At 59.8% G+C, this 22,136-nt stretch overlaps 2 protein-coding genes across 12 annotated transcripts in view; one reads left to right on the top strand and one right to left on the bottom strand.

The window, feature by feature from the left end:
- Positions 1 to 12,145, top strand: part of CELF6 (CUGBP Elav-like family member 6) — an 18,752-nt gene extending 6,607 nt beyond the window's left edge. The window contains exons 3-14 of one of the 8 annotated variants that reach the window (XR_005629131.1): positions 4,666 to 4,714; positions 6,153 to 6,281; positions 6,366 to 6,445; positions 6,906 to 7,049; positions 7,381 to 7,525; positions 7,607 to 7,756; positions 8,018 to 8,080; positions 8,851 to 8,931; positions 9,036 to 9,179; positions 10,289 to 10,438; positions 10,590 to 11,154; positions 11,959 to 12,145. Coding sequence is in view for 7 of the 8 variants with exons in the window: in XM_039723165.1 (XP_039579099.1) it covers positions 231 to 314; positions 4,666 to 4,714; positions 6,153 to 6,281; positions 6,366 to 6,445; positions 6,906 to 7,049; positions 7,381 to 7,525; positions 7,607 to 7,756; positions 8,018 to 8,080; positions 8,851 to 8,931; positions 9,036 to 9,179; positions 10,289 to 10,416 (1,197 nt within the window). In the remaining variant the exon portion in view is untranslated. Of the gene's footprint in view, positions 1 to 29; positions 315 to 4,193; positions 4,317 to 4,665; positions 4,715 to 6,152; positions 6,282 to 6,365; positions 6,446 to 6,905; positions 7,050 to 7,380; positions 7,526 to 7,606; positions 7,757 to 8,017; positions 8,081 to 8,850; positions 8,932 to 9,035; positions 9,180 to 10,288; positions 10,439 to 10,589; positions 11,793 to 11,958 lie in introns of those variants that run through there. The other 7 variants (XM_039723165.1, XM_039723166.1, XM_039723168.1 and 4 more) reach the window with 7 other exon arrangements.
- Positions 12,146 to 13,262: 1,117 nt separating this feature from the next.
- Positions 13,263 to 21,255, bottom strand: PARP6 (poly(ADP-ribose) polymerase family member 6). Of its 4 annotated transcripts, none has more exons than XM_039723161.1 (22): positions 21,184 to 21,255; positions 20,456 to 20,533; positions 20,271 to 20,365; positions 19,218 to 19,278; positions 19,007 to 19,097; positions 18,850 to 18,916; positions 18,481 to 18,630; positions 18,096 to 18,249; positions 16,990 to 17,043; positions 16,552 to 16,647; positions 16,375 to 16,467; positions 16,176 to 16,301; positions 16,021 to 16,086; positions 15,823 to 15,890; positions 15,557 to 15,605; positions 15,041 to 15,153; positions 14,874 to 14,946; positions 14,634 to 14,703; positions 14,204 to 14,283; positions 14,043 to 14,106; positions 13,821 to 13,905; positions 13,263 to 13,743 (listed from the first exon to the last, which is right to left on the bottom strand). In XM_039723161.1, the coding sequence occupies exons 1-22, from the start codon at positions 21,184 to 21,186 to the stop codon at positions 13,641 to 13,643; spliced, it is 1,839 nt and encodes a 612-aa protein (XP_039579095.1). In that variant the 5' UTR covers positions 21,187 to 21,255; the 3' UTR covers positions 13,263 to 13,640. The 4 variants fall into 4 exon arrangements, 3 of the variants coding, with proteins under 3 accessions (XP_039579095.1, XP_039579094.1, XP_039579093.1); XM_039723160.1 differs by having other exon boundaries at positions 15,041 to 15,150; positions 18,069 to 18,249; XM_039723159.1 differs by having other exon boundaries at positions 18,069 to 18,249.
- Positions 21,256 to 22,136: the final 881 nt, after the last annotated feature.

Genomic DNA, 22,136 nt, shown 5'->3' on the forward strand with positions numbered 1-22,136 from the left:
GGGGCTGCGGCCGCCCCGCCCTGTGCCCCGCCCCCCGCGCACCGCTGCGCGAGCCCGGCCGAGCCGAACCGAACCCAGCCGAGTCTAGCCGAACCCAGCCCAGCCGAGCCCGGCCTTGCCCAGCCGAGCCGAGCCAAGCCGAGCCCGGCCGAGCCGTGTCGGGAGGAGCCGAGCCGAGCCGAGCTCAGCCGAACCGCCTCGGTGGAGCCGGCGGTCCGGCCGGTCCGGCCATGCAGCTGCCGCAGGTGCCGGCGCCGGGGCCGCGGCCGCCCGTGCTGTGGGTGCCCGCCGGGTCCAAGATCCTCTGCATCGAGGTAGGGCCCCGCCTTTGTCTGCCGCCTCCGCCCGGCCCGGCACGGCCCGGCACCGCCCGGCAGCCTCCGCTCGCGCCGGGGTGGGGGGGCTGCACCGGAGGGGCTGCAGGAGGGATGTGGGTGATGGCGGAGGGGTGTATCTGCTGCCGGGGATGCTGTGCGGGAGCGGGGGTGATGGCGAGGGTGTGGATCCTTGCTCCCGGGGATGGGCACGGAGGGGTGTTGATGGAGAGCAGGGCGTATCTGCACACAGGGATGGGGATGGAGGGGTGTTGGTGAGGGGGTGCATCTGCTGCCAGGGATGGGCTGGGGATACAGCAGTGTTTGTGATCAGGGCGTAATTGCACACACGGAGGGTGGGTGTGAGTGTGGGTGTTGGTGATGGAGTGTATCTGAACCCAGGGATGGAGCAGTGTTGGTGAGGGGGTGTATCTGCTCCCAGCACAGGATGGGGATGGAGCAGTGCTGGTGGTCAGGCTGTATTTGCACACAGGGACGGGGATGGAGGGGTGTTGATGAGCAGGGTGAATGTGCACACGGGGTTGGGGTGTGTGAGTGGGCGTGTTGCAGGGTGTATGTGCACACAGGGATGAGGATGGAGGAGTGCTGGTGGGGGGTGTATCTGCTCCCAGGGATGGGGTGGGTGTTGCAGGGTGTATCTGCGCACAGGGATGACAGTTGGGGGTGTATCTGCTCCCAGGGATGGGTGTTGGGGATGGAGGGGTGTTGGTGAGGAGGGTGTATGTGCACAGAAGAATGGGGATGGAGGGGTGTTGGTGAGAGGATGTATCTGCACCCACAGAGGGGCTGTGTGTGGTGTGGGTGTCGGTGAGGAGGGTGTTCTGGCACCCAGGAATGCCCGGGTAGGGTGTGTTTGCAGGCAGGGATGGAGGATGATGGTGAAGAGGTGTATCTGCCCCCAGGGATGGGTTTGGTGTGTGTGCTGGCTGGAGGGTGTATTTTTCCACCGCAGCTTTGTGTGTGTGTGGTGCAGGTGTGCGAGGGGCAGCGCTCGGGGGTGTTGTACCCCCAGGCTGTGCAGGGAGGGGTGTGTGCATTGGCAGGGGTACAGCTTTGACCCCGCTATGTGCAGGTCGGTGTCGGTGCGTGTGCAAGCACGTGGGTGTCGGTGTGTGGGAAGAGGAGCTCAGGGTGTCTTTGCCCCCAGTGATGGTGACAGGGTGCGGGTGCACATGGGCTGGGGGAGTGGCAGCAGTGGGGGTGTGCGGGCACACCGGGTGTGACGGGGAGTGCCGGTGTGCTCAGGTGTTGCACTGGGCTCAGGTGTGCACGGGGACCCCGGGGGTGGGATGTGGGTGTTGCTGGGGATGCCAGGAGCCCACCCAAGGTGTCTGTGTGCCCGCAGAGGGCTCCTGGGGGTCCCACTATGGGTCCTGCTGCTACAACGGGGAAACTGAGGCAAGGGCCATTGTATCCCTATCCCCAGTGCTGGCTGTGTGTGCCCGTGGGTGTGTGTGATCCATGGCAGCAGGGAGGGCTCTGTGGGTGTTGCGTGGCACACGGACAGGGGTTGTCCAGGTGCCCGTGGGGCTGTGTGCGGTGCTGCATGGCTGCACGTGGGTGCACAGCGCTGCGTGGGCACACCCGTGTGGCTTCCGAGGGGTGCGGCTGTGCCAGGGCGTGCTGGGTGTCTGTGGTGGTGTTTAGAGGTGTGTGGGTGTGTGCAGGGTGTGCCAGGGTGGTCATACACGTGCAGGGTTGTGCAGTGGTGTGCCTGTCCCCAGGCTGGCTGTGTGGCCTGGCTGTGGGTTACCCCCAGGGCTCTGTCAAGGTATTCCTGTGATGAGTGACTGCCTATACCTCCATTCCTGTCTCCCTGGGGTGGCACGGACACCAGGCTCCACGGGCACTCGCTGCTCCAGTGTCACCTGCCACCTCCATCTCATTTGGGTGCATGGTGGCCTGCTGGATCCTCTGGCTGTTGGTTGTGAGGACAAGGAGGAGTGTGATTCCAAGGAAGGAACAAAGGCCAGAAGTGACCCACTGAGCACATCCCCTGGCAGTGATTCTATGGGCTGGCCCTCCCTGGTACCTAGGTTCTTGGGGGCTCCAAATTTGGTTGGGAGGCAGTGCCTGAGCAATCAGGAGGTTGTTTACCAACCACTGGTGACGCCCTGTGCTGTGGAACACCAGTGGTTTGGCCATGGGGTAGCTGGGGCTTTGTGAACTGCTGATGATGGTTGGTGCTGGAGCACCCCAGGCAGGGTGTCACTATGTCCTTGGGGTGTGGGAGATAGCTGGGAGCTGGGGATGGATGGATGGATGGATGGATGGATGGATGGATGGATGGATGGATGCTGTGGGAGTGGAAAGGTGGGTGGTGGCAAGATGGGAGATGGATGGGCAGATGGAAGGATGGTACAGGGATAGATGGGTGTTGGGGGATGGATAGAGGATCTTGGCAATACAGATAGATGCTATGGGAATGGATGGGTGTATGGGGATGGATGTTGGTGATATGGATGGCTGCAGTGGGGATGGACAGGTATTCGGGGGTGGATGGATGGATGGATGTTTGCAATATGGATGGAAGCTATGGGAATGAATGGGTGTTATGAGGATGGGTGTTGGGGATATGGATGGGTTCTGTGGGGATGGATGGATGCTATGGGAATGGGTGTTGGAGTATGGCTGGATGAAGCCAGGCAGAAGATGGGTGTGTGGGTGTCCAGGATGGATGAATGGATGGATGGGTGTTGCAGGGTGTGCAGGTGGGTGTCAGGAGCAGGGCAAAATGCCTGGGTGGCTGTTTAGTGTGGGAGGATGGATAGAGGGCTGTGTGGACACAGTGCAGGGGTGCTGTGGGGACAGTCAGGAGCTCTGGGTGCCACAGGGGGTCATTGAGCACCCTGTGGTGGGCACGTCGCGATGTCAGGGGTGCCAAAACCCCTTCTGGGGGTGTCTAGAGGCCAGGACAATTTCTCCTTGGTGTGGTGTGGCAGCCCTAGGGTAGGTTAGCTGGTCCCCGAGGCCTGACATTTATAAACATCAGCCGCTCCCGGGGAATCAATACAGTTTAATAACCGGCGAGCGGAGACGGGAGACACATCAAAATGACACTCTGCGGCTCCGTAAATGTTATTCTAAATCATCCTCACTGGGTTTATTACATTAAGCATACAGCAGCGGGCATGGGAAATTTATTCCATCAAAGGCCATCACGCTGCTAAATGGGGCTGGCGGGTCAGTGGAGGGGGGCAGCCCCCCCAAAATGGGGTTTCCTCCTCCCGGCTGTGGCAGGGATGTGAGGGACAGCGGGGTTCTGGGTTTAGGGTCTGGGTGCTGTCAAAGCCTCCAGAGTTTGGGGTGAGCCAATCTTGCCCCTGCCCAGGGTGGATGTTTGGGGGACTGGTGACATAATGGGTGACACTGTGAGGTGTCCCTGGGTGCCACTCTGTGCCATCCCATGACTCCTGGGGACTCAATCCATTCCCTGGACCATCCCCAGCTCTGCGCTGACATTTCTCTCCACGTTTCCCTGGAGACGAGGCGGTTGCTCTGGAAACCTCCCTCCTCTTCTCTCTTACCCATCCTCTTCCTCACCCTGATGTGGGGGGGACTGTCTCTGCCCCCACCCAGCCCCAAAATTTAGGGACCCCTTCCAGGGGTGCAGCAGGGGGCACCTGGGATGGGGTGCACACACACATGGGGGCCACTGTAGCCGTGTGTGCTCAAGGCGTGTTCGTGTGCGCACCCCCGCGCCGTCATGTGTGACATCTCGCTGTTGCCGTGGCGACCCCATCGAGCACATGGCTCGGGCTCCGCAGCATCGCGGGGGAAGCACGCTTGTTGCCATGGAAACGGCCATAATTGTAGCATTTTTCGGCTAAAAGAGGGGAAAAAGGAGGGGGAGAGAGGAGGAGGAATGGCTCCATGGGGCAGCGGGCCACGGATGTGCCCGCCAGCCCAGTGTGTCCTGCTGCACAAAGATGTCACGCTCGTGGGTGCGCATGGCGGTGACGAGGAGGAGGCCAAATTTGGGTAAGGTTTGGGGAAAGGAGGGCAATGGTGCCAGAGGGGCTGGGGCTGGCGGGGTGCTACTGCTGCCTCTGCAGTCCTTTGCAGTCGAGGAAAGCAGGCAGGCGGCCAAGCCTGGCACTGGCAGCCCCGCGGGCGCCTGCAGCACCAGGTGCCCATAGCCAGGGCCGGAGCATTGCCCTTTGCACATGGCATCCCTGGGTCTCTGTGTCCACGAGCCCCAGATCTGTTCACACAGGTCCCTCCCCTTTTCCCCAGCTCTCGGTGCCAGTCATTGGCCAAATCCTGCTGTTCCCCATGGAAAGGGTTCAGGGGCCACCACACTGACCACCCGCTCTGGCTTGTGTTGCAGATGAACCGCCCCATCCAGGTGAAGCCGGCCGACAGCGAGGGCCGAGGAGGTAGGTCCTCAAGTCTCCAGATGCCTGGCACAGGCAGGGGGGCACAGGGTCACCAGGGGGGTGATGGGGGACATGGTGGCATCACGAGGGCTGCTGTGTGAAGGTTGATTTGGAGAGAAGTCGAGGAAAGGATCTGCCTTTGCTGGTGGCATCCAAACCTGGGTGCAGAGCAAATGCCATCTTCTCTCTCCCTGTCTGGTCAGCAGCGGGGAGAATCCTGATGTCATCTTGGGAATGTCCTGGCATCATACCATGAGCATCCCAACATCCTGGGGCTCAGAGCACTGGCCAGCCGATCTCCCTCACCACCTTAATTTACCAAAAAACGCAATTCCCTCTCCAGAGCTGCCTGCGGGGACCCTGGGGCAGGAGTTGGCTTCATGTGGCCCAAGCCCCTCTCAATTCTTTGTGAGCATTTGCCACTCATTGGGCTGTGGCATTGCCAGGCTGAGGTGATCATTTGGGCAAAATCACAGGAATTGGATCAAAATCCCACATCTGTTGTGTTGCTGGGCAGGTAGGCGCTATCAGACATGCAGGATGCTCTCGTGGGGCCGCCTGCACTTGGCAGGATGGCTGGGGCAGCTCCCCCCACATCCAAACCCGTTATTAAACACACCGGGAGCTGGTCCCAGCATGTCCCAGAGGGACCTGGCAAATAAATTACCCACTTACCGAGCGTAATTGGTGAAGGATTAAAAATCGATGGGTGAGCTGGGGCTCCCATCTCCAGCCCCCTCGCCCAGGAGGCAACGCTGGGCTGCCCAGCCCACTCCCCCTGGGAGGTGGTTTGTGTTTAACTAGACAACACACAAGCCCTATTCCCTTAACTAATTTTCCTGCTACCTTAACGGACTAAGCATTCATCGTCTCCTGCCATTATTTATTTATTTCCCCAGCAACGCTCTTGACAGGGCACCTTATTTCCTTTGTCAAATGCCATTAGCGTGCGGCAGGAACGCGCGGCCGCACAAGACAGATGCTGGTAATAATCATGAAATTCTCATTATTTACTATCCCTTCTCTTGTGTTTGGGTTATTGATGTCCCCTGGGCACGGCTGGAGGCTGCGGGTTGTTCTGTGAGTCGATCACACGAGGGTTATCACCTCCAGTTTGTGGATTCTCTTTGTTCCACCACATCCCACCCCAGTGCTGGGGGAGCCAGCCCCCCCATCCCTAGGAAAAGCCCCAGCTCCACTCCCTAAAGCAGTGGCTCTTCCAGGATTCACCCCTCAGCAATTTCCCCACAGGAGAGGTTTTCCCATCCTGAGTGTTCTGTAGGAGGGAGATTATAAGCCTGGCACCTTCTCCGTGGGATCGGTGTTGCTCCCTCCCTCTGATGTCACTTGGCTCCTTCCCCTCCATACACCATTTTTGGTGAGGGGTTGGGATGGTGAATGACCTCCCACTCTCTGATGGGCTTGGTTTTGTTTTTAGAAGACAGGAAGCTCTTTGTGGGCATGCTGGGGAAGCAGCAGAGCGAGGACGACGTCCGCCGCCTCTTTGAGCCCTTCGGCCAGATTGAGGAATGCACCATCCTCCGAGGGCCTGATGGAGCCAGCAAAGGTGGGCTTTGGGGCACCGGGTGGGCATCCTGTGGACCCACAATGGCTAAATCAAATCTGTCCCATGTTCCCTCTGTTCCTTTAGGTTGTGCCTTTGTGAAATATGGCAGCCACGCCGAGGCACAGGCTGCCATCAACAGCCTGCATGGCAGCCAAACTATGCCGGTAAGTGCCAGGCTCGCACCCTGCCCTGGCTGACCCCATGCTGCCTGCTTAATCCAATCACCCACTAATTTGATCCTCAGTCTAATTGCATCAAAATCCTACAGGCTGGCAATTTGTTGGCTGCATCACCCCAGGTTCCTCCTTGCCAAGGTGCTGAGCCCTAGAGGTGGGAGTATGGGGCTAATTCTCTCCATGCCAGTGAAAGGGGCAGTTTAATTAACGCTGAAGGTCAGAATTGTGGACAAGGAAGGGGAAAGGAAGCAGAGGTCAGGGAGCTGCCACGGGGGAGAAAAACTGGCTATAATTAAACCTCACATCCATCATTGGTTGCTGCTGCCAAGCTGGGCAGCATCCCCAGGGCTGAGGATGCTGTGGACACTGCGAGCCACACCCACGGCGGGTACACAATTTGGGGCATTGCTGTGGTCCCACCATCAGCCCCATCTTCCCCCCACCTCAGGGCGCCTCGTCCAGCCTGGTGGTGAAGTTTGCAGACACGGATAAGGAGAGGACCCTGCGGCGGATGCATCAGATGGCAGGGCAGCTGGGCATCTTCAACCCCATGACCATCCAGTTCGGCGCCTACGGGGCCTACACACAAGCGGTAGGAGCTGGTGCACACCGGGGCTTTGGGGGACCCCCGTGGCTGTGGGGGCTGGTTTGGCCCTTGAAAACACTGGTGCCAGGGTGTGTGGATGCCTGGGAGGGCTGGCGTATCCCTGTTTAAGGGCAATTGCAGGGCTTCCTCCCCACAGCTGAGGGTGGTTGTAGGATTCAGTGGTCCCATATTTAGCATCACCAAGACCAAGATTCCTGTCCTGGGGTCTGGCAGCAGGTGGCATTTATTCCAAAGCAGAGATGCTGATTTGCCCTCCCCTCTCTCTCCTTCTCTCTGCCTCCTGTGCTCTGTCTCCTTTCCCCCTTCTTTTCTGAAGATCATGCAGCAGCAGGCAGCCCTGATGGCGGCCGCGCAGGGCACCTGCCTCAACCCCATGGCTGCCATCGCTGCCGCCCAGATGCAACAAATGGCTGCCTTCAATGTCAGCGGGCTGGTGGCTGCCCCCCTCACCCCCTCTTCAGGTAGGACCCTCGCATTTGCCACTTGACATGCTCGGGGGGGCGCTCTGGGGTGATGCCGGCCCTGACGCCATGCTCCTGCAGGTACCAGCACCCCTCCAGGGATCAGCACGGCGCCGGTGCCCAGCATTGCCACGCCCATTGGGGTGAACGGCTTCAGCCCGCTGCCGCCCCAGACCAACGGGCAGCCCGCCTCCGAGACCATCTACACCAATGGCATCCACCCCTACCCAGGTACAGCCCTCCTGGGGCTGGGGGAGTGTGCTTGGCTCATGCGGGATGCTCAAGGGGTGCTCCCCATCCCAGGAACATGCTGGAAGAACCCGCCTGTGCTCCCGTGGCATCACTGCAGGGAGGAGGGAATTCAGGCAGGGAGCAGCTCTGCCCCTCCATGGCGGCTCTTGGTCAGGAACCCTTTCCCGTGGGAGCTGTGCTTGCATCCCTGGCTTTCTCTGGCTTATTCTGTCTTCCTTCTCCTTTCTCTTCTCTTCCCAGCTCAAAGCCCCACGGTGGCAGACCCCCTCCAGCAGGCCTACGCCGGCATGCAGCACTATGCAGGTCTCAAACTTCGCTTCCCACTCCTTCCCTCTTTCCCCTCTTTGCTCCTCACCCTTATTTTTGGGAGGTGAACATCGTCCTGGGGTTGAACATTGGACTGGGACAGTGTATTTGGGCACGGATTCATGAGGGGACCAGCAGGTGCTGAGCCCTGGCAGGAGCTCCAGGGTGGTGATACCGATGAAAGCGCAGTCCCCTCATCCCACTGGCTCCTGTTATGGCCCCCTGTGCAAATTTTGGATAGTGCAAAGTGAATTTTCATACCCATGGGGCTGAGAGAACTCCATGGGGGAACCCTGGCAGTGGTATTGAGAAGGGCAGGCAAGATTTGGGAGGTGACAGAAGGCCACCTCCACACCAAGACACCAAAAGTCTTTGGATGTTCATCACGTGGGCCGTGGAGGGAAAGGAGTCAGAGCCTCCCATGGAAATATATCAAGCCCAGCAGCCATTTAATTAGGACCATTGACAGCAACGTCTAGATTTGCAACAGAAAATCAAGTTTTGGACCCAAATCTTTGGGGTTTTTCAGCCAAAAGTAACATCTTTCCTCAGCCTTGAGGCTGTATTACTGCTATTACCAGCATTTCTCCTGGGGGAGCTGTTGCCATGTCCCTGATGTGTTGGGAGGGGTGGGAAAGGCAGAGCCAGCAGCCGTGGGGCAGGACAGGCCCCTTGATCCCAGATGGCAGCAGAGGACCTGCCTGTCCCAGCCCTCTCTGTGGCTGGGGTGGGTGCTGTGGCCTCAGCTTCTTGTTTCTCTCTTCCAGCAGCATATCCCACTGCCTACGCTCCCATCAGCCAAGCCTTTCCCCAGCAAGCGCCCCTCATCCCACAGCAGCAGAGAGAAGGTGAGGGGTGGGGCTCACCCCCTGTGGGGCCGGAGGCTCCTCGGTGTCCCCCCGGGGTGACCCCACCTGGTACTGACGTGTCCTGTCCTTTGTGTGTCACCCAGGTCCCGAGGGCTGTAACCTGTTTATTTATCACCTGCCCCAGGAGTTCGGGGACGCGGAGCTCACGCAGATGTTTTTGCCTTTCGGCAACGTCATCTCTGCCAAAGTCTTTGTGGACCGTGCCACCAACCAGAGTAAATGCTTTGGTAAGTCCCAGGGTGTGGCTCTCTGTCCCTGGTGTCCCAGCTCAGGGCTCCAGCTCTTCCCAGTTGCCAGCTCAAGGTTCCAGCTATCCTTAACATCGCAGCTTGGAGCTCTGGCTCTTCCTCAACATCCCAGCTCGAGGATCTGGCTCTCTTCAGCATCCCATTTTAAATATCTGATGCTCCTCAACATCCCAGCTCTTACGAGTCTCTAGCTCCAGATTCCCATTCTTTCTGGTCTCCAACCTGGAGGTCCAGCTCTCCTAATATTCTGGCTCAAGGGGTCTCTCTATCCCCAGATCACAGCTCAAGGGTTTGGCTCTCCCAGCTCGGGAGTCTGGCTCTTCTGGACAGCCCAGCACAGAGCATCTCCATCTTGGGCGTCCAGCTCTCCCTGAAGTCCTTGCTTGAGAGTCTGTCTCTCCAACATCTCATACTGGAGATGTCTCTTTCCCTGGTCTCCAGCTCAGATGGAGTCCATGTCTCCCTGCTGTCCCTTGCTTGGGGTCCAACTCTTCCCTGTGTCCCCAGCTCAGGGATTTGTGTCTCCCACAGACCTCAGTGTCCCCACAAACCTGGTCAGTTTGGTGTCCCCATAGACTCTTTCACTGTGGTGTCTTTGGAGGCCCTGTCACCTCAGGACCTCTGCAGACCTGGCCTACAGATGTCCCCTGAGCCCACACATCCCCTCCTGGTGTCCCCACACACCCCATCACCCTGGTATCTCCACATACCTGCAGACCTTGGTGTCCCCACCCCATCACCTCAGTGTCCCTGCAGCCCCTATTGCTTTAACAGACCCTGTCACCCCAGTGACCCCACAAATCCCACCCTGTAGTGTCCCTGCAGACGACTCCAGTGTCCTGTAGACCCTCTTAGGCTGCTGTCCTCACAGCCTTGTCAGCTCAGTGTCCCTGCAGACCTCGGTGTCCCTGCAGGTGCCATCACCTGTCACCCAGTCCCTGCAATCCGGGGTTGTGATGTTACCCAAGACCTTCTCTCCCAGCACTCCCAAACCAGGAGCATCCCACAGGATTTCAGTGCCTGGGTTGAGGCGAGGCAGCCGCCTGTGATGTGTGTGGTGACAAGCCCCTGTGTCCCCTCCCCGCCAGGTTTCGTCAGTTTTGACAATCCGACGAGTGCTCAGGCGGCCATTCAGGCCATGAATGGCTTCCAGATCGGCATGAAGAGGCTAAAAGTGCAGCTAAAGCGGCCGAAAGACGCCAACAGACCCTACTGACCCCAGCTCAGCCTGCGGAGAGGTGAGGGGGCCTGGCCCTGGGGGACGTGGCGGTCGTGGGGCCACGTCCCTGTCCCCATCAGGGATCTCTGCCTGGCACCACCCACCCAATGGATCTGGGTCCCTCCCCCATCCCCCAGAAGCAGGCTGACAACCTTTTCCTCCTGTTTCAGGTCGGACGTCCCGCAGTGTCTGACGACTTTTCCCCTTCCCCAAGTGCAGTATCCAAACCCGTAACTCTCTTTCTTTGCAACACATCCCGGAGGAGGAAAAGGAGGATGAGGAGGAGGTGAAGGAGAAAATGGCAAAGAAGAGAGCGTTTTGGTCGTAGCTTTTCCTTTTTGAATTTTTTCCCAGACTGGTCTTGTTTGTTGTTTAATGGGAATGAGAGGAAGACAAGGAAGGAGGGGAGCGACGCGGTGCCGGGGCTGCGATTCGCCGCCGGCCGCTCGCCAGGACTCACCGGATCCCTCACTGGGAGCAAGGCTGATGGCTCCGGGCAGCCGGGCCACGATCTACCTTTGTTTTTTGGGTTTTTTTTTTAAAGCACTCATTTGCTGCTACCGATTTCCCAGGAGAAACGAGGAAAAGAGGCTCCAAATGGATTCTTAAACCAAAGCCGGTGGGACGGGACCAGCCTCGGGCGCTTCACCTGGAGGATGTTTGTTTGGATGATAAAGAAAAACGGCAAGATTTTCCTTTTTCCCTGCATTGGGGGAAAAAAAAAGAAGGATCAAAGTATGTTGGACTTATAGAAGATATATATAAATAAGTATATATATATATATATCCCATGGAGCAGGGTGGCGGGACACGCGCTTCCCCTGCTTGTCACTGGCACAGGGACATAGGATTACTTGTTTCAGAGTCATATCATTCCTTAGAGTTTAGGGACCAAAGGACTATTGCTTTTTTTAAATATATCTATAAATAAATTAATTTAAAAAAAAAACAAAACAAAACACACAAAAAAACTTCGGGAAAGGAGGAGAAAATCCAACAAAAATTAAGAAGGTTGAGTAAAACCCTCGGGCATTCAGAGCCACGAGTGTTTCCTACAGGGCTCGGATTTGGGGGGTTCAAGGGCTCAGTTTTGGGGGCCAGTTCGTGGCTGGGGATTGGGGGGATGCAGAGGGGATTTGAGGGGGGGACTGCAGTGGCTCCCCCAGCTCCATGGCCCAGGGGGAATTGGAGCCCCTTGGTCACCTCTGGCAGAGGGCGGAGTGATGTTCTTTGCATTTTGGGTTGGTTTGGGGGGATTTTTGGGTTGGGTTTTTTTTTTTCAGCCAAAAAAAAACTTAAAAAAAAAAAAAGAAAAATGTGAGGTTTCGGCCGAAATGAAGTGAAGCGAAATAAACTTATTTTGTCAAAATCGTCACCTTCGTTGGTTCTTTGGAGCAATCACTGGCGCGTCCACCACCAAACACAACACCCGGGCCCCCGTTATGGCCAGCTCGGCTCCAGATGGGCTGGAGCATCCACCAGGATTTGGTGAAGCCAGGAGAGCACCATAGGCCTCTCTTTTTATTTGCTTTTTCACAGGAAATGCTAATTTTTGGAGGAATTCACCCTGACTGCAGAGGGAATCAGGACAGGACACAGCCCTGTGGTTTCACTGATCTTTCCAAGGGACAGAGGAGCTTCAGAGAGATGTGGCCATGTCCCATGGGATGTCCCTTCGCACTTGTGGGTACAGCTGAGTGACTGCCATGATCCCAGGAAAGTGATTTATTTTTTATTTGAGGAGAGGAAAAACCCCCAAACCCCACAAATTTAAGCAAACCACCCCCCGCCCCCCACCAAGGGGTAGATGGCAGGGCCAGGGAATGGCCACCAGCCCAGGTCTGGGTGGCCCTTGGATACTTGGAGCAGCCAGTGTGGGACAAGTGGGGATAGACAGATGTTGGGATCAGGGGGGACAGAGGACAGGGATGTGCCAGAAGTGACACTGAGTGCACCCATTGGTGTAATGAACCTGTCAGGACTCAGGTGGTGTCTGTACCAAAACCAGGATAATTCTTACAATGGTTCTTAAATTCCATCATAAATCCTGGCTGAAATCGTGGCCTTGTGGTGCTGTGACTGAGCTGGAGAGCCCCATGACTGTGGGGACCAGCAGTGCCCAGCCCCTCTGCCCACCCTGGGCCTTGGCAGCCTCTGGGCTATCTCTGCTGGGTTTCCATCCAGGTCTGGGTCGAGCAGGATGCAGCTGTGCTGGCCCTGCCTCCGTGCCCATGGAGTTACTGGGATGGGCTTGGGCTGAAACAAAATGCTGTCCCTGGGAGGTTGCTTCCCATTTGAATCTGCTGCAGCACTGGTGCCTGGGGGGCTGCTCCGTGGGGTCCCATGTCCCCACCCCTGAGGCACAATCCCTTCTCAGTCGTGTTCCACCTCCACAGCACCGTCCCTTTGCCATGGTGTGATGGGGGAGTGGTTCCCTCCCAGCCCTATCCCAAAGCTGCATCAATTCTCTATGGCACTTCCCCACTATCCCATCCCTTCCCCTCAATCCCATCCCTTCCCCAAGATACCATTCCTTGTTTCTCACCTCTTCTCCACAATCCTATCCTTTTCTCATGATCCCACCCCTTACCTGTGCCCCCATCCCTTCCCCAGGTTCCAATCCCTTCCCTGTGCCCCTATTCCTCCCTCACACTCCCACCCCCTCCCTTAAATCCCACTCCTTCCCCGTGACTCCATCCCATCCTTTTCCTGTGATCCCATCCCCTTCCTGTGCCCCTTTCCTTTCCTCACAATCCCATTCCCACTCTGTGCCCCCATCCCTTCCCCAGCATCCCCTTCCCATATCCCACACTGTAATTCCAAGTTAAATCCACAAACACTGATTCCTTTTTTCTTTTTTTTTTCCTGTGTTTTTGGGTTTGTTTTGGTTGTTTGGTTTTTTTTTTGCTTCAGTTTCTCATCATTGATAAAAACGCCGTCGCTGCCAACGCCAGGAGGGGCCGTCCCCAGCCACGCTGGTCCCACAGCTCCTCCTCCAGGCTGCCACAGAGTCGGGGACAGTGGGAAGGGGACAGGGAGGGGATAAGGGACTGCTGAACCCGCCTGGTGCTCACAGGGTGCCCAATGCCTATGTACAGGTGGAGCCGCCGGGGCTGCCCCGGCTCTCCCTGCCCGGGGGGCTCAAAACCTGCTCGGCCCTGCCCAGCCTTGCCCGGGGGCTCACTCGGTGCCCGGGGGTCCCAGGGTCCCACCGCCACCACTCAGTTTGTGTACACCTGAGTCCCGATCACACGCATGATCTCCTTCTGGATTTTGGGGTCCTGAGTATTGATATTGGCGTCTCCCACTTGGCCATCTTCGTACCTGGAAGAGGAGAGGGGGGTGAGGGGGGTTCCTTGGGGGTCCTGGAGGCGTGGCAGGGTGGGCACAGCCGGACTCACACAAAGAAGAAGCGTGTGCAGACGTGGTCCGAGACAGGGCAGACCCAGATGTTGCCGTGTTTCTGCAGGTCCTTGGAGGTGATCACTGCTGGGGCAAGGGGTGTTGGAGGCGGGATGGGGGACACAGGGCACAGCCCATTGTGGGGAGCCTCCATCCCTCCACCCCCCTGGTGACCCCAAGGGTGCTGCCTGTCCCCCCATTATCCCCCCACGTCCCCACACCTTCGCAAAGCGCGATGCAGTTCAGGTTGCGGCTCTGGAGGAAGCGGGACTGGATGGAGCGGGTCTGTGGGAAGAGCAGCCGGTGTTACCACCCTGTCCCCAACACCCATGGGTGCCATGAGCCCACTGCCATCCTGCCCCAGTGTCCCCTGGGCCATCACCTGGGGGATGGTGTTCATCCGGTTGTACCGCTGCACCAGCTCATCCTTCGACGGCATCCGGTGCTGCCCCTTCCCCATTCCTGTGGAAGAAGCAAGGTGGGGGCTTCAGTCTCTCAGGAAACTCCCTGGGGTGATGCAGGGACACATGCCACAGACAGGGATCGCCACCCTCAGTGCTCCTGAATCCTGGGAACCCCCCAAAAGTGTGTGCAGCAGCTTCTGAAGCCTAGAAAATGCTGGGGCTTTGATTCTTTGGTGTGTGGGAAAGCCCCAGCCTGGCTGGGAGGAGGCTGGTGTGATGGGACGGATGTGGGATGCTGCCACTCCTGCGCAGCTTCTCCAGCCAGCACGATGCCAAACCTCCCCAGGCCCATGCAGGGAGTGGGAATGGGAGCACAGGCAGGACTGGACTGTGCAGGCAGCCTCTTACCTGAGTATCCAAAGGAAATACTGGAGATGGGGCTCAGATAGATGCCCTTGCCATAGGCTGCTCCATGCAGCTTGCAGAAAAATACCAGGGTGAGCGTGGAGGGATCACCCCGACAGCTCAGGCACAGTGGTAGTGGAGGAAGCCTGGGACTCCCCAGTGTCTGCTCCCTCCCTGCCCTCCTGCCCCTCCCTGCCCGCCTGCAGCCCTGGGGTGTGCTGGGTGCAGGGAGCAGACTGGTACCTGCAGTTTGGTGTAGGAGGCGTTGACCAGCCCATTGCGGAGGATGGAGTGCCAGTTCTCAATGTGAGAGCCACTGGAAAGAGCCAGCCCCACATCAGCCCCTGGTCCAGCAGCCCCACGGCACCCACCCGGGGGGCTCCCACCGTGCCCCCACCTCGGCAACTCACTGGAAAGCGAAGGTGCTGCCGTAGAGCTTCTTGGCCGTGCGGAACCGGGCTTCCTTGGCCGGGGGGCTGCTGAGCAGGAGGAACTGGTGGGAGGTGTGCATGAACTTCAGCTGCTACCAGGGGAACGGGAAGAGCAGCGGCAGTGCCGGCAGCAGAGAGGACAGACAGACAGACAGACAGACAGAGATCATGCACGGCCGGCCGGCCCTGGATCCAGCCCAGCCTGGCTTTGGCGACTCCAAGTCTGCCAGAAGGGTCCTTTGCATCCCTGTCTTGCCCCCAGCCCACAGCCTGTGTCAAACATCCCCCTTCCTGTATCCCGTGTCCTGACTCCCATATCTCCCAGGCTAGAACCCCTCCCAGAGGGATCCATCCTACACCCCAGACCCTTCTATTGCCCATCCCACATCCTTACATGCCTCATCCTGCATCCCATCTCCTGCATCCCTCCATCCCACCTCCCATATTCCATACCTTTATCCCACACCCCACCTGGAGCCTAGCCTGGCCCCTTACCCTGCTGAGAGGCAGCTTGACAATGTGGGATCTGTTGCTGGAGATTATCCTTGGGAAGAGGAGGAGGAAAAGGAGGAGTGTCAGAAAAGGTGGTCCCAATCTGCCCTGAGATCATCAGATGCCCGTGACCCCCCCAGGAGAAAGGAGATGAGAGGCTTGTGCCACAGGTACCTGGCTGCCCCCACTCCATCCCATGCCCTGGGGAATGTGGGGCAGTGGGAGGGACAAGGGGCAGCGGGAGAGGGCCACAGCACCCTCAGCCTTACCACTGCAGGAGGGGATGTGCCAGGGGGTCCAGCTTGTCCATCTGCTTCTTGATCTCCAGGTAGGACCCCTGGCAGAGGCAAGGCGGGGTGCAGGTGGGTCCCCCAGCATCCACCCAGCCATGGGCAGGTGGAGATCAGCACCAAAATGCCACTCCCAGCTTGGATCCCCCACCAGGGATGTGGGGCCACACCACGTACCTGGGTCATCTCCCGGATGGACATCACACTGTCCAGGGCTTTCTGCAGCCGCTCGTAGTTCTTCTTCTGCACATGGGGCAGGAGAGGAGTGGCCATCAGAGGGGTCTTTGGGGCACCCCCTGGTGTGGGGGAGCATTGTCTCCCCCAGCGCTTACCTTGGGGTTGAAGGCCAGAGTTTTGGGGTCGTTGGGGTCCACCACAGAGGGGTAAGGCTCGAAGATGATGCTCTTGCGAGGGGACTCGAGGGCAGCGCGGCACATGGCCACCAGCAGGTCCACCACCTTGGGGCAGAGCAGGGACTGAAGGGACAGCCCCCCACAGGGCTGGGGGGGTCACCACCGTGCCCAGCCCTACCTCAGCACCCGTGGCCACCTCCTCGGCCGCGCCGGACATGACGCCCAGCGTGTAGAAGGAGAAGACGCAGAGCTCCCGGGTGCACACGGCCGGCTGTGAGGGGACAGCAGAGTGCTGAGTGTCAGGGACGGTGACACAGGGACACAGCCCGCACCTGAGCCAGCCCTGTCACCCCACCTTCAGCATGGAGCCGTTCTGGAAGACGTGCTGCTCGTCACACACCACGCAGTACTCGTTGAGCGTCGGGATGCGCTGCTCCGCGTACTTCATGATCTGAGGGCAGGACGGAGGGAGTCAGGCCCTGCTGCAGGCATGGAGCTAGGGGATGCTCCAGGAAGTGGGTGGGGATGAGTGGGACTCTGGTCAGTGGGGAGGATGATATGGGCAGTGGAGTGTGGGTAAGTGGGATGTGAGGCACTGGGAAGATGTTCACTGGGCTGAGTGAGATGTGGAACAGCAAGAAGGACACTGTGAGCATCAGGATAAGGATGAGCAGGACATGGAGTAGTGGGGAGAATGCTAAAGATGGCAGGACTTGGATAAGTGGGAAGTGGGACAGTGGGGAAGGATGCACAGGGCAGCAAACTGAGGATGAGCAGGATGCAGGGCCCTCACCTGCACGAGGAAGCCGTACTCCAGCGTGGGGATGTTCTTGCAGTGGCCGCCGACCTGAGGTGGAGCCAGAGAGGAGCCAGCTGCGTTATCCCCCTTCCCACACACAGCCCCAGCTCTGCATGGCACGGGCACAGCAGGACCCCCAACATACCAAAACCCTGGCACAGCAGGACCGTGACATTCCAGTGTGCCCTGGCACAGTGGGACCCCCAACATGCCAACCCCTTCCCAACACAGCAGGACCCCCACATCCCAGCACAGTGGGACCCTTGACATGCCAACACCCCCTGCCATAGTTGGTGCCCCAACATGCCAACCCCTCCTGGCACAGTTGGACCCCTGACATCTGAACACCCCCCCGCATAGCAGGACCCCCAGCATGCCAACACTCCCTGCCACAGCAGGACCCCAACATGCCAACATTCCCTGACACAGCAGGGATGCAACACCAGGAGTGGGGTAAAATCCCACAGGACCCCACAGCCAGGCCCCAACTCCCCAAGATCACCCAAGACTGGGGACATGAAGCCCTCCAGGAGCTCCCCCCACCCCATGGGAACATCCCAACACCCCCAATACAGTGGGACCCTTGACATGCCAACACCCCCTGCCATAGTTGGTGCCCCAACATGCCAACCCCTCCTGGCACAGTTGGACCCCTGACATCTGAACACCCCCCCGCATAGCAGGACCCCCAGCATGCCAACACTCCCTGCCACAGCAGGACCCCAGCATGCCAACATTCCCTGACACAGCAGGGATGCAACACCAGGAGTGGGGTAAAATCCCACAGGACCCCACAGCCAGGCCCCAGCTCCCCAAGATCACCCAACACTGGGGACATGAAGCCCGGCAGGAGCTCCCCCCCCGCACCCCATGGGGGTCCCAGTGCCCCACAATAAATGATCTGACCCCAGAGACTCCCCAAGATCACCCAAGACTGGGGACATGAAGCCCTCCAGGAGCTCCCCCCACCCCATGGGGGTCCCAGTGCCCCACAATAAATGATCTGACCCCAGAGGAGCCCTTGGGAAGGGGAAAGAAGAGAAAAGCAAACCCCAAGGCGGGGTGGCACCCACCAGGATGTTGAAGGGGGCAACACCTGCCTGGGTGCTGGCGGGTGGGTAGCCAAAAACCTCCACCTTGGGATTCTTCACCATGCAGGACACGGAGCGGTTCATCAGGCGGTTCACACGAGGCTCGGGGATGCCCAGTTTGCCCTTCAGCACTGAATCTTGGATAACAGGGAAGCTGGGAGACCTGCAGGCACAGAATTCCCATGAGCACCTGTTTGTCACCGTTCCCTGCTCCTCCATCACCCAGTGCCATCCATCCACCCATCAGCTACTTGCTGGGAGCAACCTCCTCCTGCTTGGGATCTGGTAGGGAGCAGCAGCATCCAAGTGGGGAAACTGAGGCACAGTGCCAGGCCTCAGCCAGGATGAGGGGACAGAGGGCTGGTCCCCTCTGGGGACAGCATCAGAACCTTACTTGGGGATGGGTGAGAAGATGCTGAGCCCAGCACGGAACTTCTTGATGGTGCCACTTGTCTTGAACCAACTGTGCCGCTTCTCCTGCTGGGTCTTCAGGAAATCGTTGCTGAGATGTTTCCATTGCTGGGATGTGAACATGCCCAGGATCCTGGCAAACAGGGGGGACAGCGCCCATGGGTGCCCGGTGGTCCATGACACCCCCAGCCCCTCCTCTTCCCCACACACAGGTGGTGGTGAGCCCGTCACAGGATTGTGTGGTGGATAAAAGCTGGGACATGTGGCATGTGGCCAGTTTTGGGGCAGGACAGTGACTCTGAGTGCCACCCCACCCACTACCCTCGGGTGCCCACCATGTTTCAGCTCTTACTTCTTGAGCTGCAGACCCAGCCCGAAGCCCTCCTTGTTGGACGGCTGGAAAACCTCGATGGACGGTTCTGTGGGGAGAGAGGAGGACGAGCCGTGGGTGCTCCACTGTGCCTGTCCCCAGGGCACAGGGACACCACATCCCGCCCGTCCCCACTCACCGGGGCCATCGAGGTACTGCGAGAGGGAGAAGCGCAGGCGGAGGACGATGGGCTCCGTCCGCAGCACCTTCCACGCCGTCGCCACCTCCTCCTGCCAGGGCACAGACACACTTTGCCACAGCCACGGGAGCTGCGGGCGTTTGGAGACCCCGCAGGGGCGTGTGCCCACCCTCCCCGTGCCAGCACTGCCGGGGGCACCCCAGGGACTCACATCGAGGAAGCTGATGTTCACGTGGAGGTCGATGTCCACGTCATCGATGGTCCCGTACTCCCTGTGAACACACACGCTGCTGTGGCACAGTGCTGGAGCAGTGGCACGGTGCTGGAGCAGTGGCACAGTGCTGGAGCAGTTGGCACGGTGCTGGAGCAGTGGCACGGTGGGACAGGGACACTGCCACGTGTGGCTCCCCACATATCAAGTGTATGCACGGGGGGAGTGCCCAGAATGTGTGTGTGAACCTGGGAATGTGACAGCACATGCTCAGGGGATGGCATGGCCAGGTGTGCCAGGGGTGCCACGGCTGCCTGCCTTGGGAATGGCACAGCTGGATGCCCAGACATGCCACAGCCGGGTGCCTTGGTGATGCCAAGGGGCCCCGAGGATGGCACAGCTGGTTATGCAGGGGTGCCACTACTGGGTGCTCCAAGATGGCACGGTCAGGTGCCTGGGAATGGCACGTCCAGGTGTGCTGGGGATGGCACTGCTGGATGCCTGAGGATGGCACAGCCAGGTAACCCACGGGTGGTACTGCTGGGTGTCTGGTAATGCCATGCCAGGTGACCCAGCTGAGTGCCCTGGATGCAGCAGAGCTGGGTGCCCAGGGATGGCACAGCCGCGTGTCTGAAGATGGCACAGATGAGTGCCTGGGGCTGCCACAGCGAGATGTTCCACAAATGCCATCTGTGGGTGCCCAAGGATAGCAGAGCCAAGTGCTCAGGGCATACTGTGGCCAGAGTCCTGGGGAGGGCATGTCTGAGGGATGGCTCTGGGCACGCCACGGTCAGGTACCCCAGAGATGGCACAGCCAGATGCCTGGGCATGCTGCGACCAGGCGTTCTGGTAACACCATTTCCAGCTGTGCCAGAAATGGCATGGCAGGATGGCTGGGCATGGCACAGCTGCGTCCCTGGGGACAGCACAGTGCGTCCCTGGGGAAAGCACAGCTATCCTGGCACAGCCCAGCAGCACTTGTGGGCCTGGCAGCGCCCGGGGCAGGGCAGCAGGCACAGGCAGGGGCAGGGCCAGGGCAGGGAGGACACCCACCTGACGGCCACGGCATTCTCGCTGTAGATCTCCCTCACGGCCTCGATGTCGGCGTCCAGCTGCGGGTGCCGGTACAGGTCGGCGGCGCAGCTCCCCTGCGGCACAGCTCCGTCACTGCCGAGCCCCCCGGCCCCGCAGCCGCTCCGGCCGGGGCTCCCCGGGCACCAGGGGGACCCTGCACCCACCTGCACGCCATAGAGGAACTCCTCGGACTCGTTGTCCCCGTCGGAGTCATCGTCCGTCCAGTACTGGCCCTTGAGGTCCTGGGGGCAGGCAGCAGGGAGAGGGCAGGGGGTTGGGGGAGCACATTAACAGGGGGGAGTTAGGGGGGAGCTGGTTCTGGGGAGAGGGTTGGGAAGTGGGTTGAGGGAAAGATTTGGGGGCAGCAGGAGGATAGGGAGAGGCACAGGGGATGGGGGGAGTGCTTGGGGGCAGCAGGATGGGGATGTGGGATGGGAGGAATAACGTGGGGGCCAGTGGGATGGAGGAGCAGGTTGGGAGAGGGAGGGTGGGGGGAGCAGATTAGAGAGGAGCAAGATGGAGACAGCAGGATGGGGACACTGGAATGGGGGAACAGGATGAGAACAGGATGGGGGGAGCAAGACGGGAACAGAGGGATGGAGGGCCAGTGTGGGGGAACAGGACAGGACAGCAGGACTGGGAAGCAGGAAGAGCAGGATAGAGGAGCAGGATGGGAACAGCGGGATGGAGGAGCAGGATGGAGGAGCAGGACTGCGCACGGAGCTGCCGGGGATGCCCGGCCGATGGCGACGCGGGGGTCCCTCCTCCCGCTCCGGCCGCATCCCCGCCCCGAGCCGGGGGACCCCGGGACACGGGGGGACACCGAGGGCCGCTGCCCCTCCCCGCCGCGGGCCCATCCCCGTGTCCCCGGCCGCCCCCGGCCCTCCCTCACCATGTCAGCGCGGGCCGGCCGGCGCGGGCACGGCCGCCATGCTGCCGGGGGGCCGGGCCTGACGTCAGAGCCGCCGCACCGCGTCACCCAGCGGCGCCGCCATGACGTCACCGCCGGGACCCCTCCCAGCCGCGAGCCCTCAGGGCGGCAGCGCCGTGAGGGGACGCGGGGCCGGCGGCGACCCCCGCGTGTCCCTGTCCCCAGGCTGGGTCTCCCTCACAGCGACCCCAGCGTCCAGCGCGGTCCCGTGTCCCCAGCACAGGGTGACCATTTTGGGTCCCCTGCTGTCCGCCACAGCCTCCCCGCAGCCCAGCGCGGTGTCCCCAGCGCCCTCAGTGCAGGGTCCGCGGCGTTCCTAGCGCAGTAACAGTGTCCCCAGTGTCCCCAGGGCAGAGTGAACACTGTCCCCAATGTCCCCAGGGCAGAGTGCACAGTGTCCCCAGCGCAGGGCTCCCAGCCCCCAGCACACGGGGACCAGTTTTGCTCCCCTCCGTGGACCACAGGGTCCCCAATGCAGGTGCAGGACCCCTCTGTGACCATTTCGGGTCCCCGGATGGCTGGCACGGTGTCCCCACAGTCCAGCACGGGGGCTGTGTGGCAGGTCCCCGTGTTAATGGCACGTCCCCAGTGTCACCACGGAGCCACTGTCATGGGTCACAGGCAAAAGGTTCTGGGATCATGTCCCCAGTATCTCCAGCATGGGGTCCCCAGTGTTACCAGCCAAGGCCTTCACGGATCTGGCGTGTGGTGTCTGTGTTGGGTCCCGCAGAGCCGGGACAGTGGCCCCAGCACGGTGTCCCCTGTGGCCCCAGCATCCCCAGCCTGGTCTCTCCTTGACCCCACACAGCGCCCTCAGCATGCCCAGCACTCATTCCTTGGGCTGTAAGTTTTTCTGTTCTGTGTTGGTGTGCAGCTTTTTAATTTTATATTAAGTGTTCCTGGGATATTTTCAC

Source organism: Passer montanus, unplaced genomic scaffold (assembly GCF_014805655.1).
Source record: "Passer montanus isolate IOZ18808 unplaced genomic scaffold, ASM1480565v1 scaffold5, whole genome shotgun sequence".
NCBI classification, from domain to species: Eukaryota; Metazoa; Chordata; class Aves; order Passeriformes; family Passeridae; genus Passer; species Passer montanus.

Coding starts and splice junctions, on each gene's coding strand:
- PARP6 (XM_039723159.1), bottom strand. Junction 17,044..18,068: donor TTGCCCCCTTCAACATCCTG/GTGGGTGCCACC, acceptor GCTCCACCTCAG/GTCGGCGGCCACTGCAAGAA. Junction 15,606..15,822: donor GCACATCCCCTCCTGCAGTG/GTAAGGCTGAGG, acceptor CCTCTTCCCAAG/GATAATCTCCAGCAACAGAT.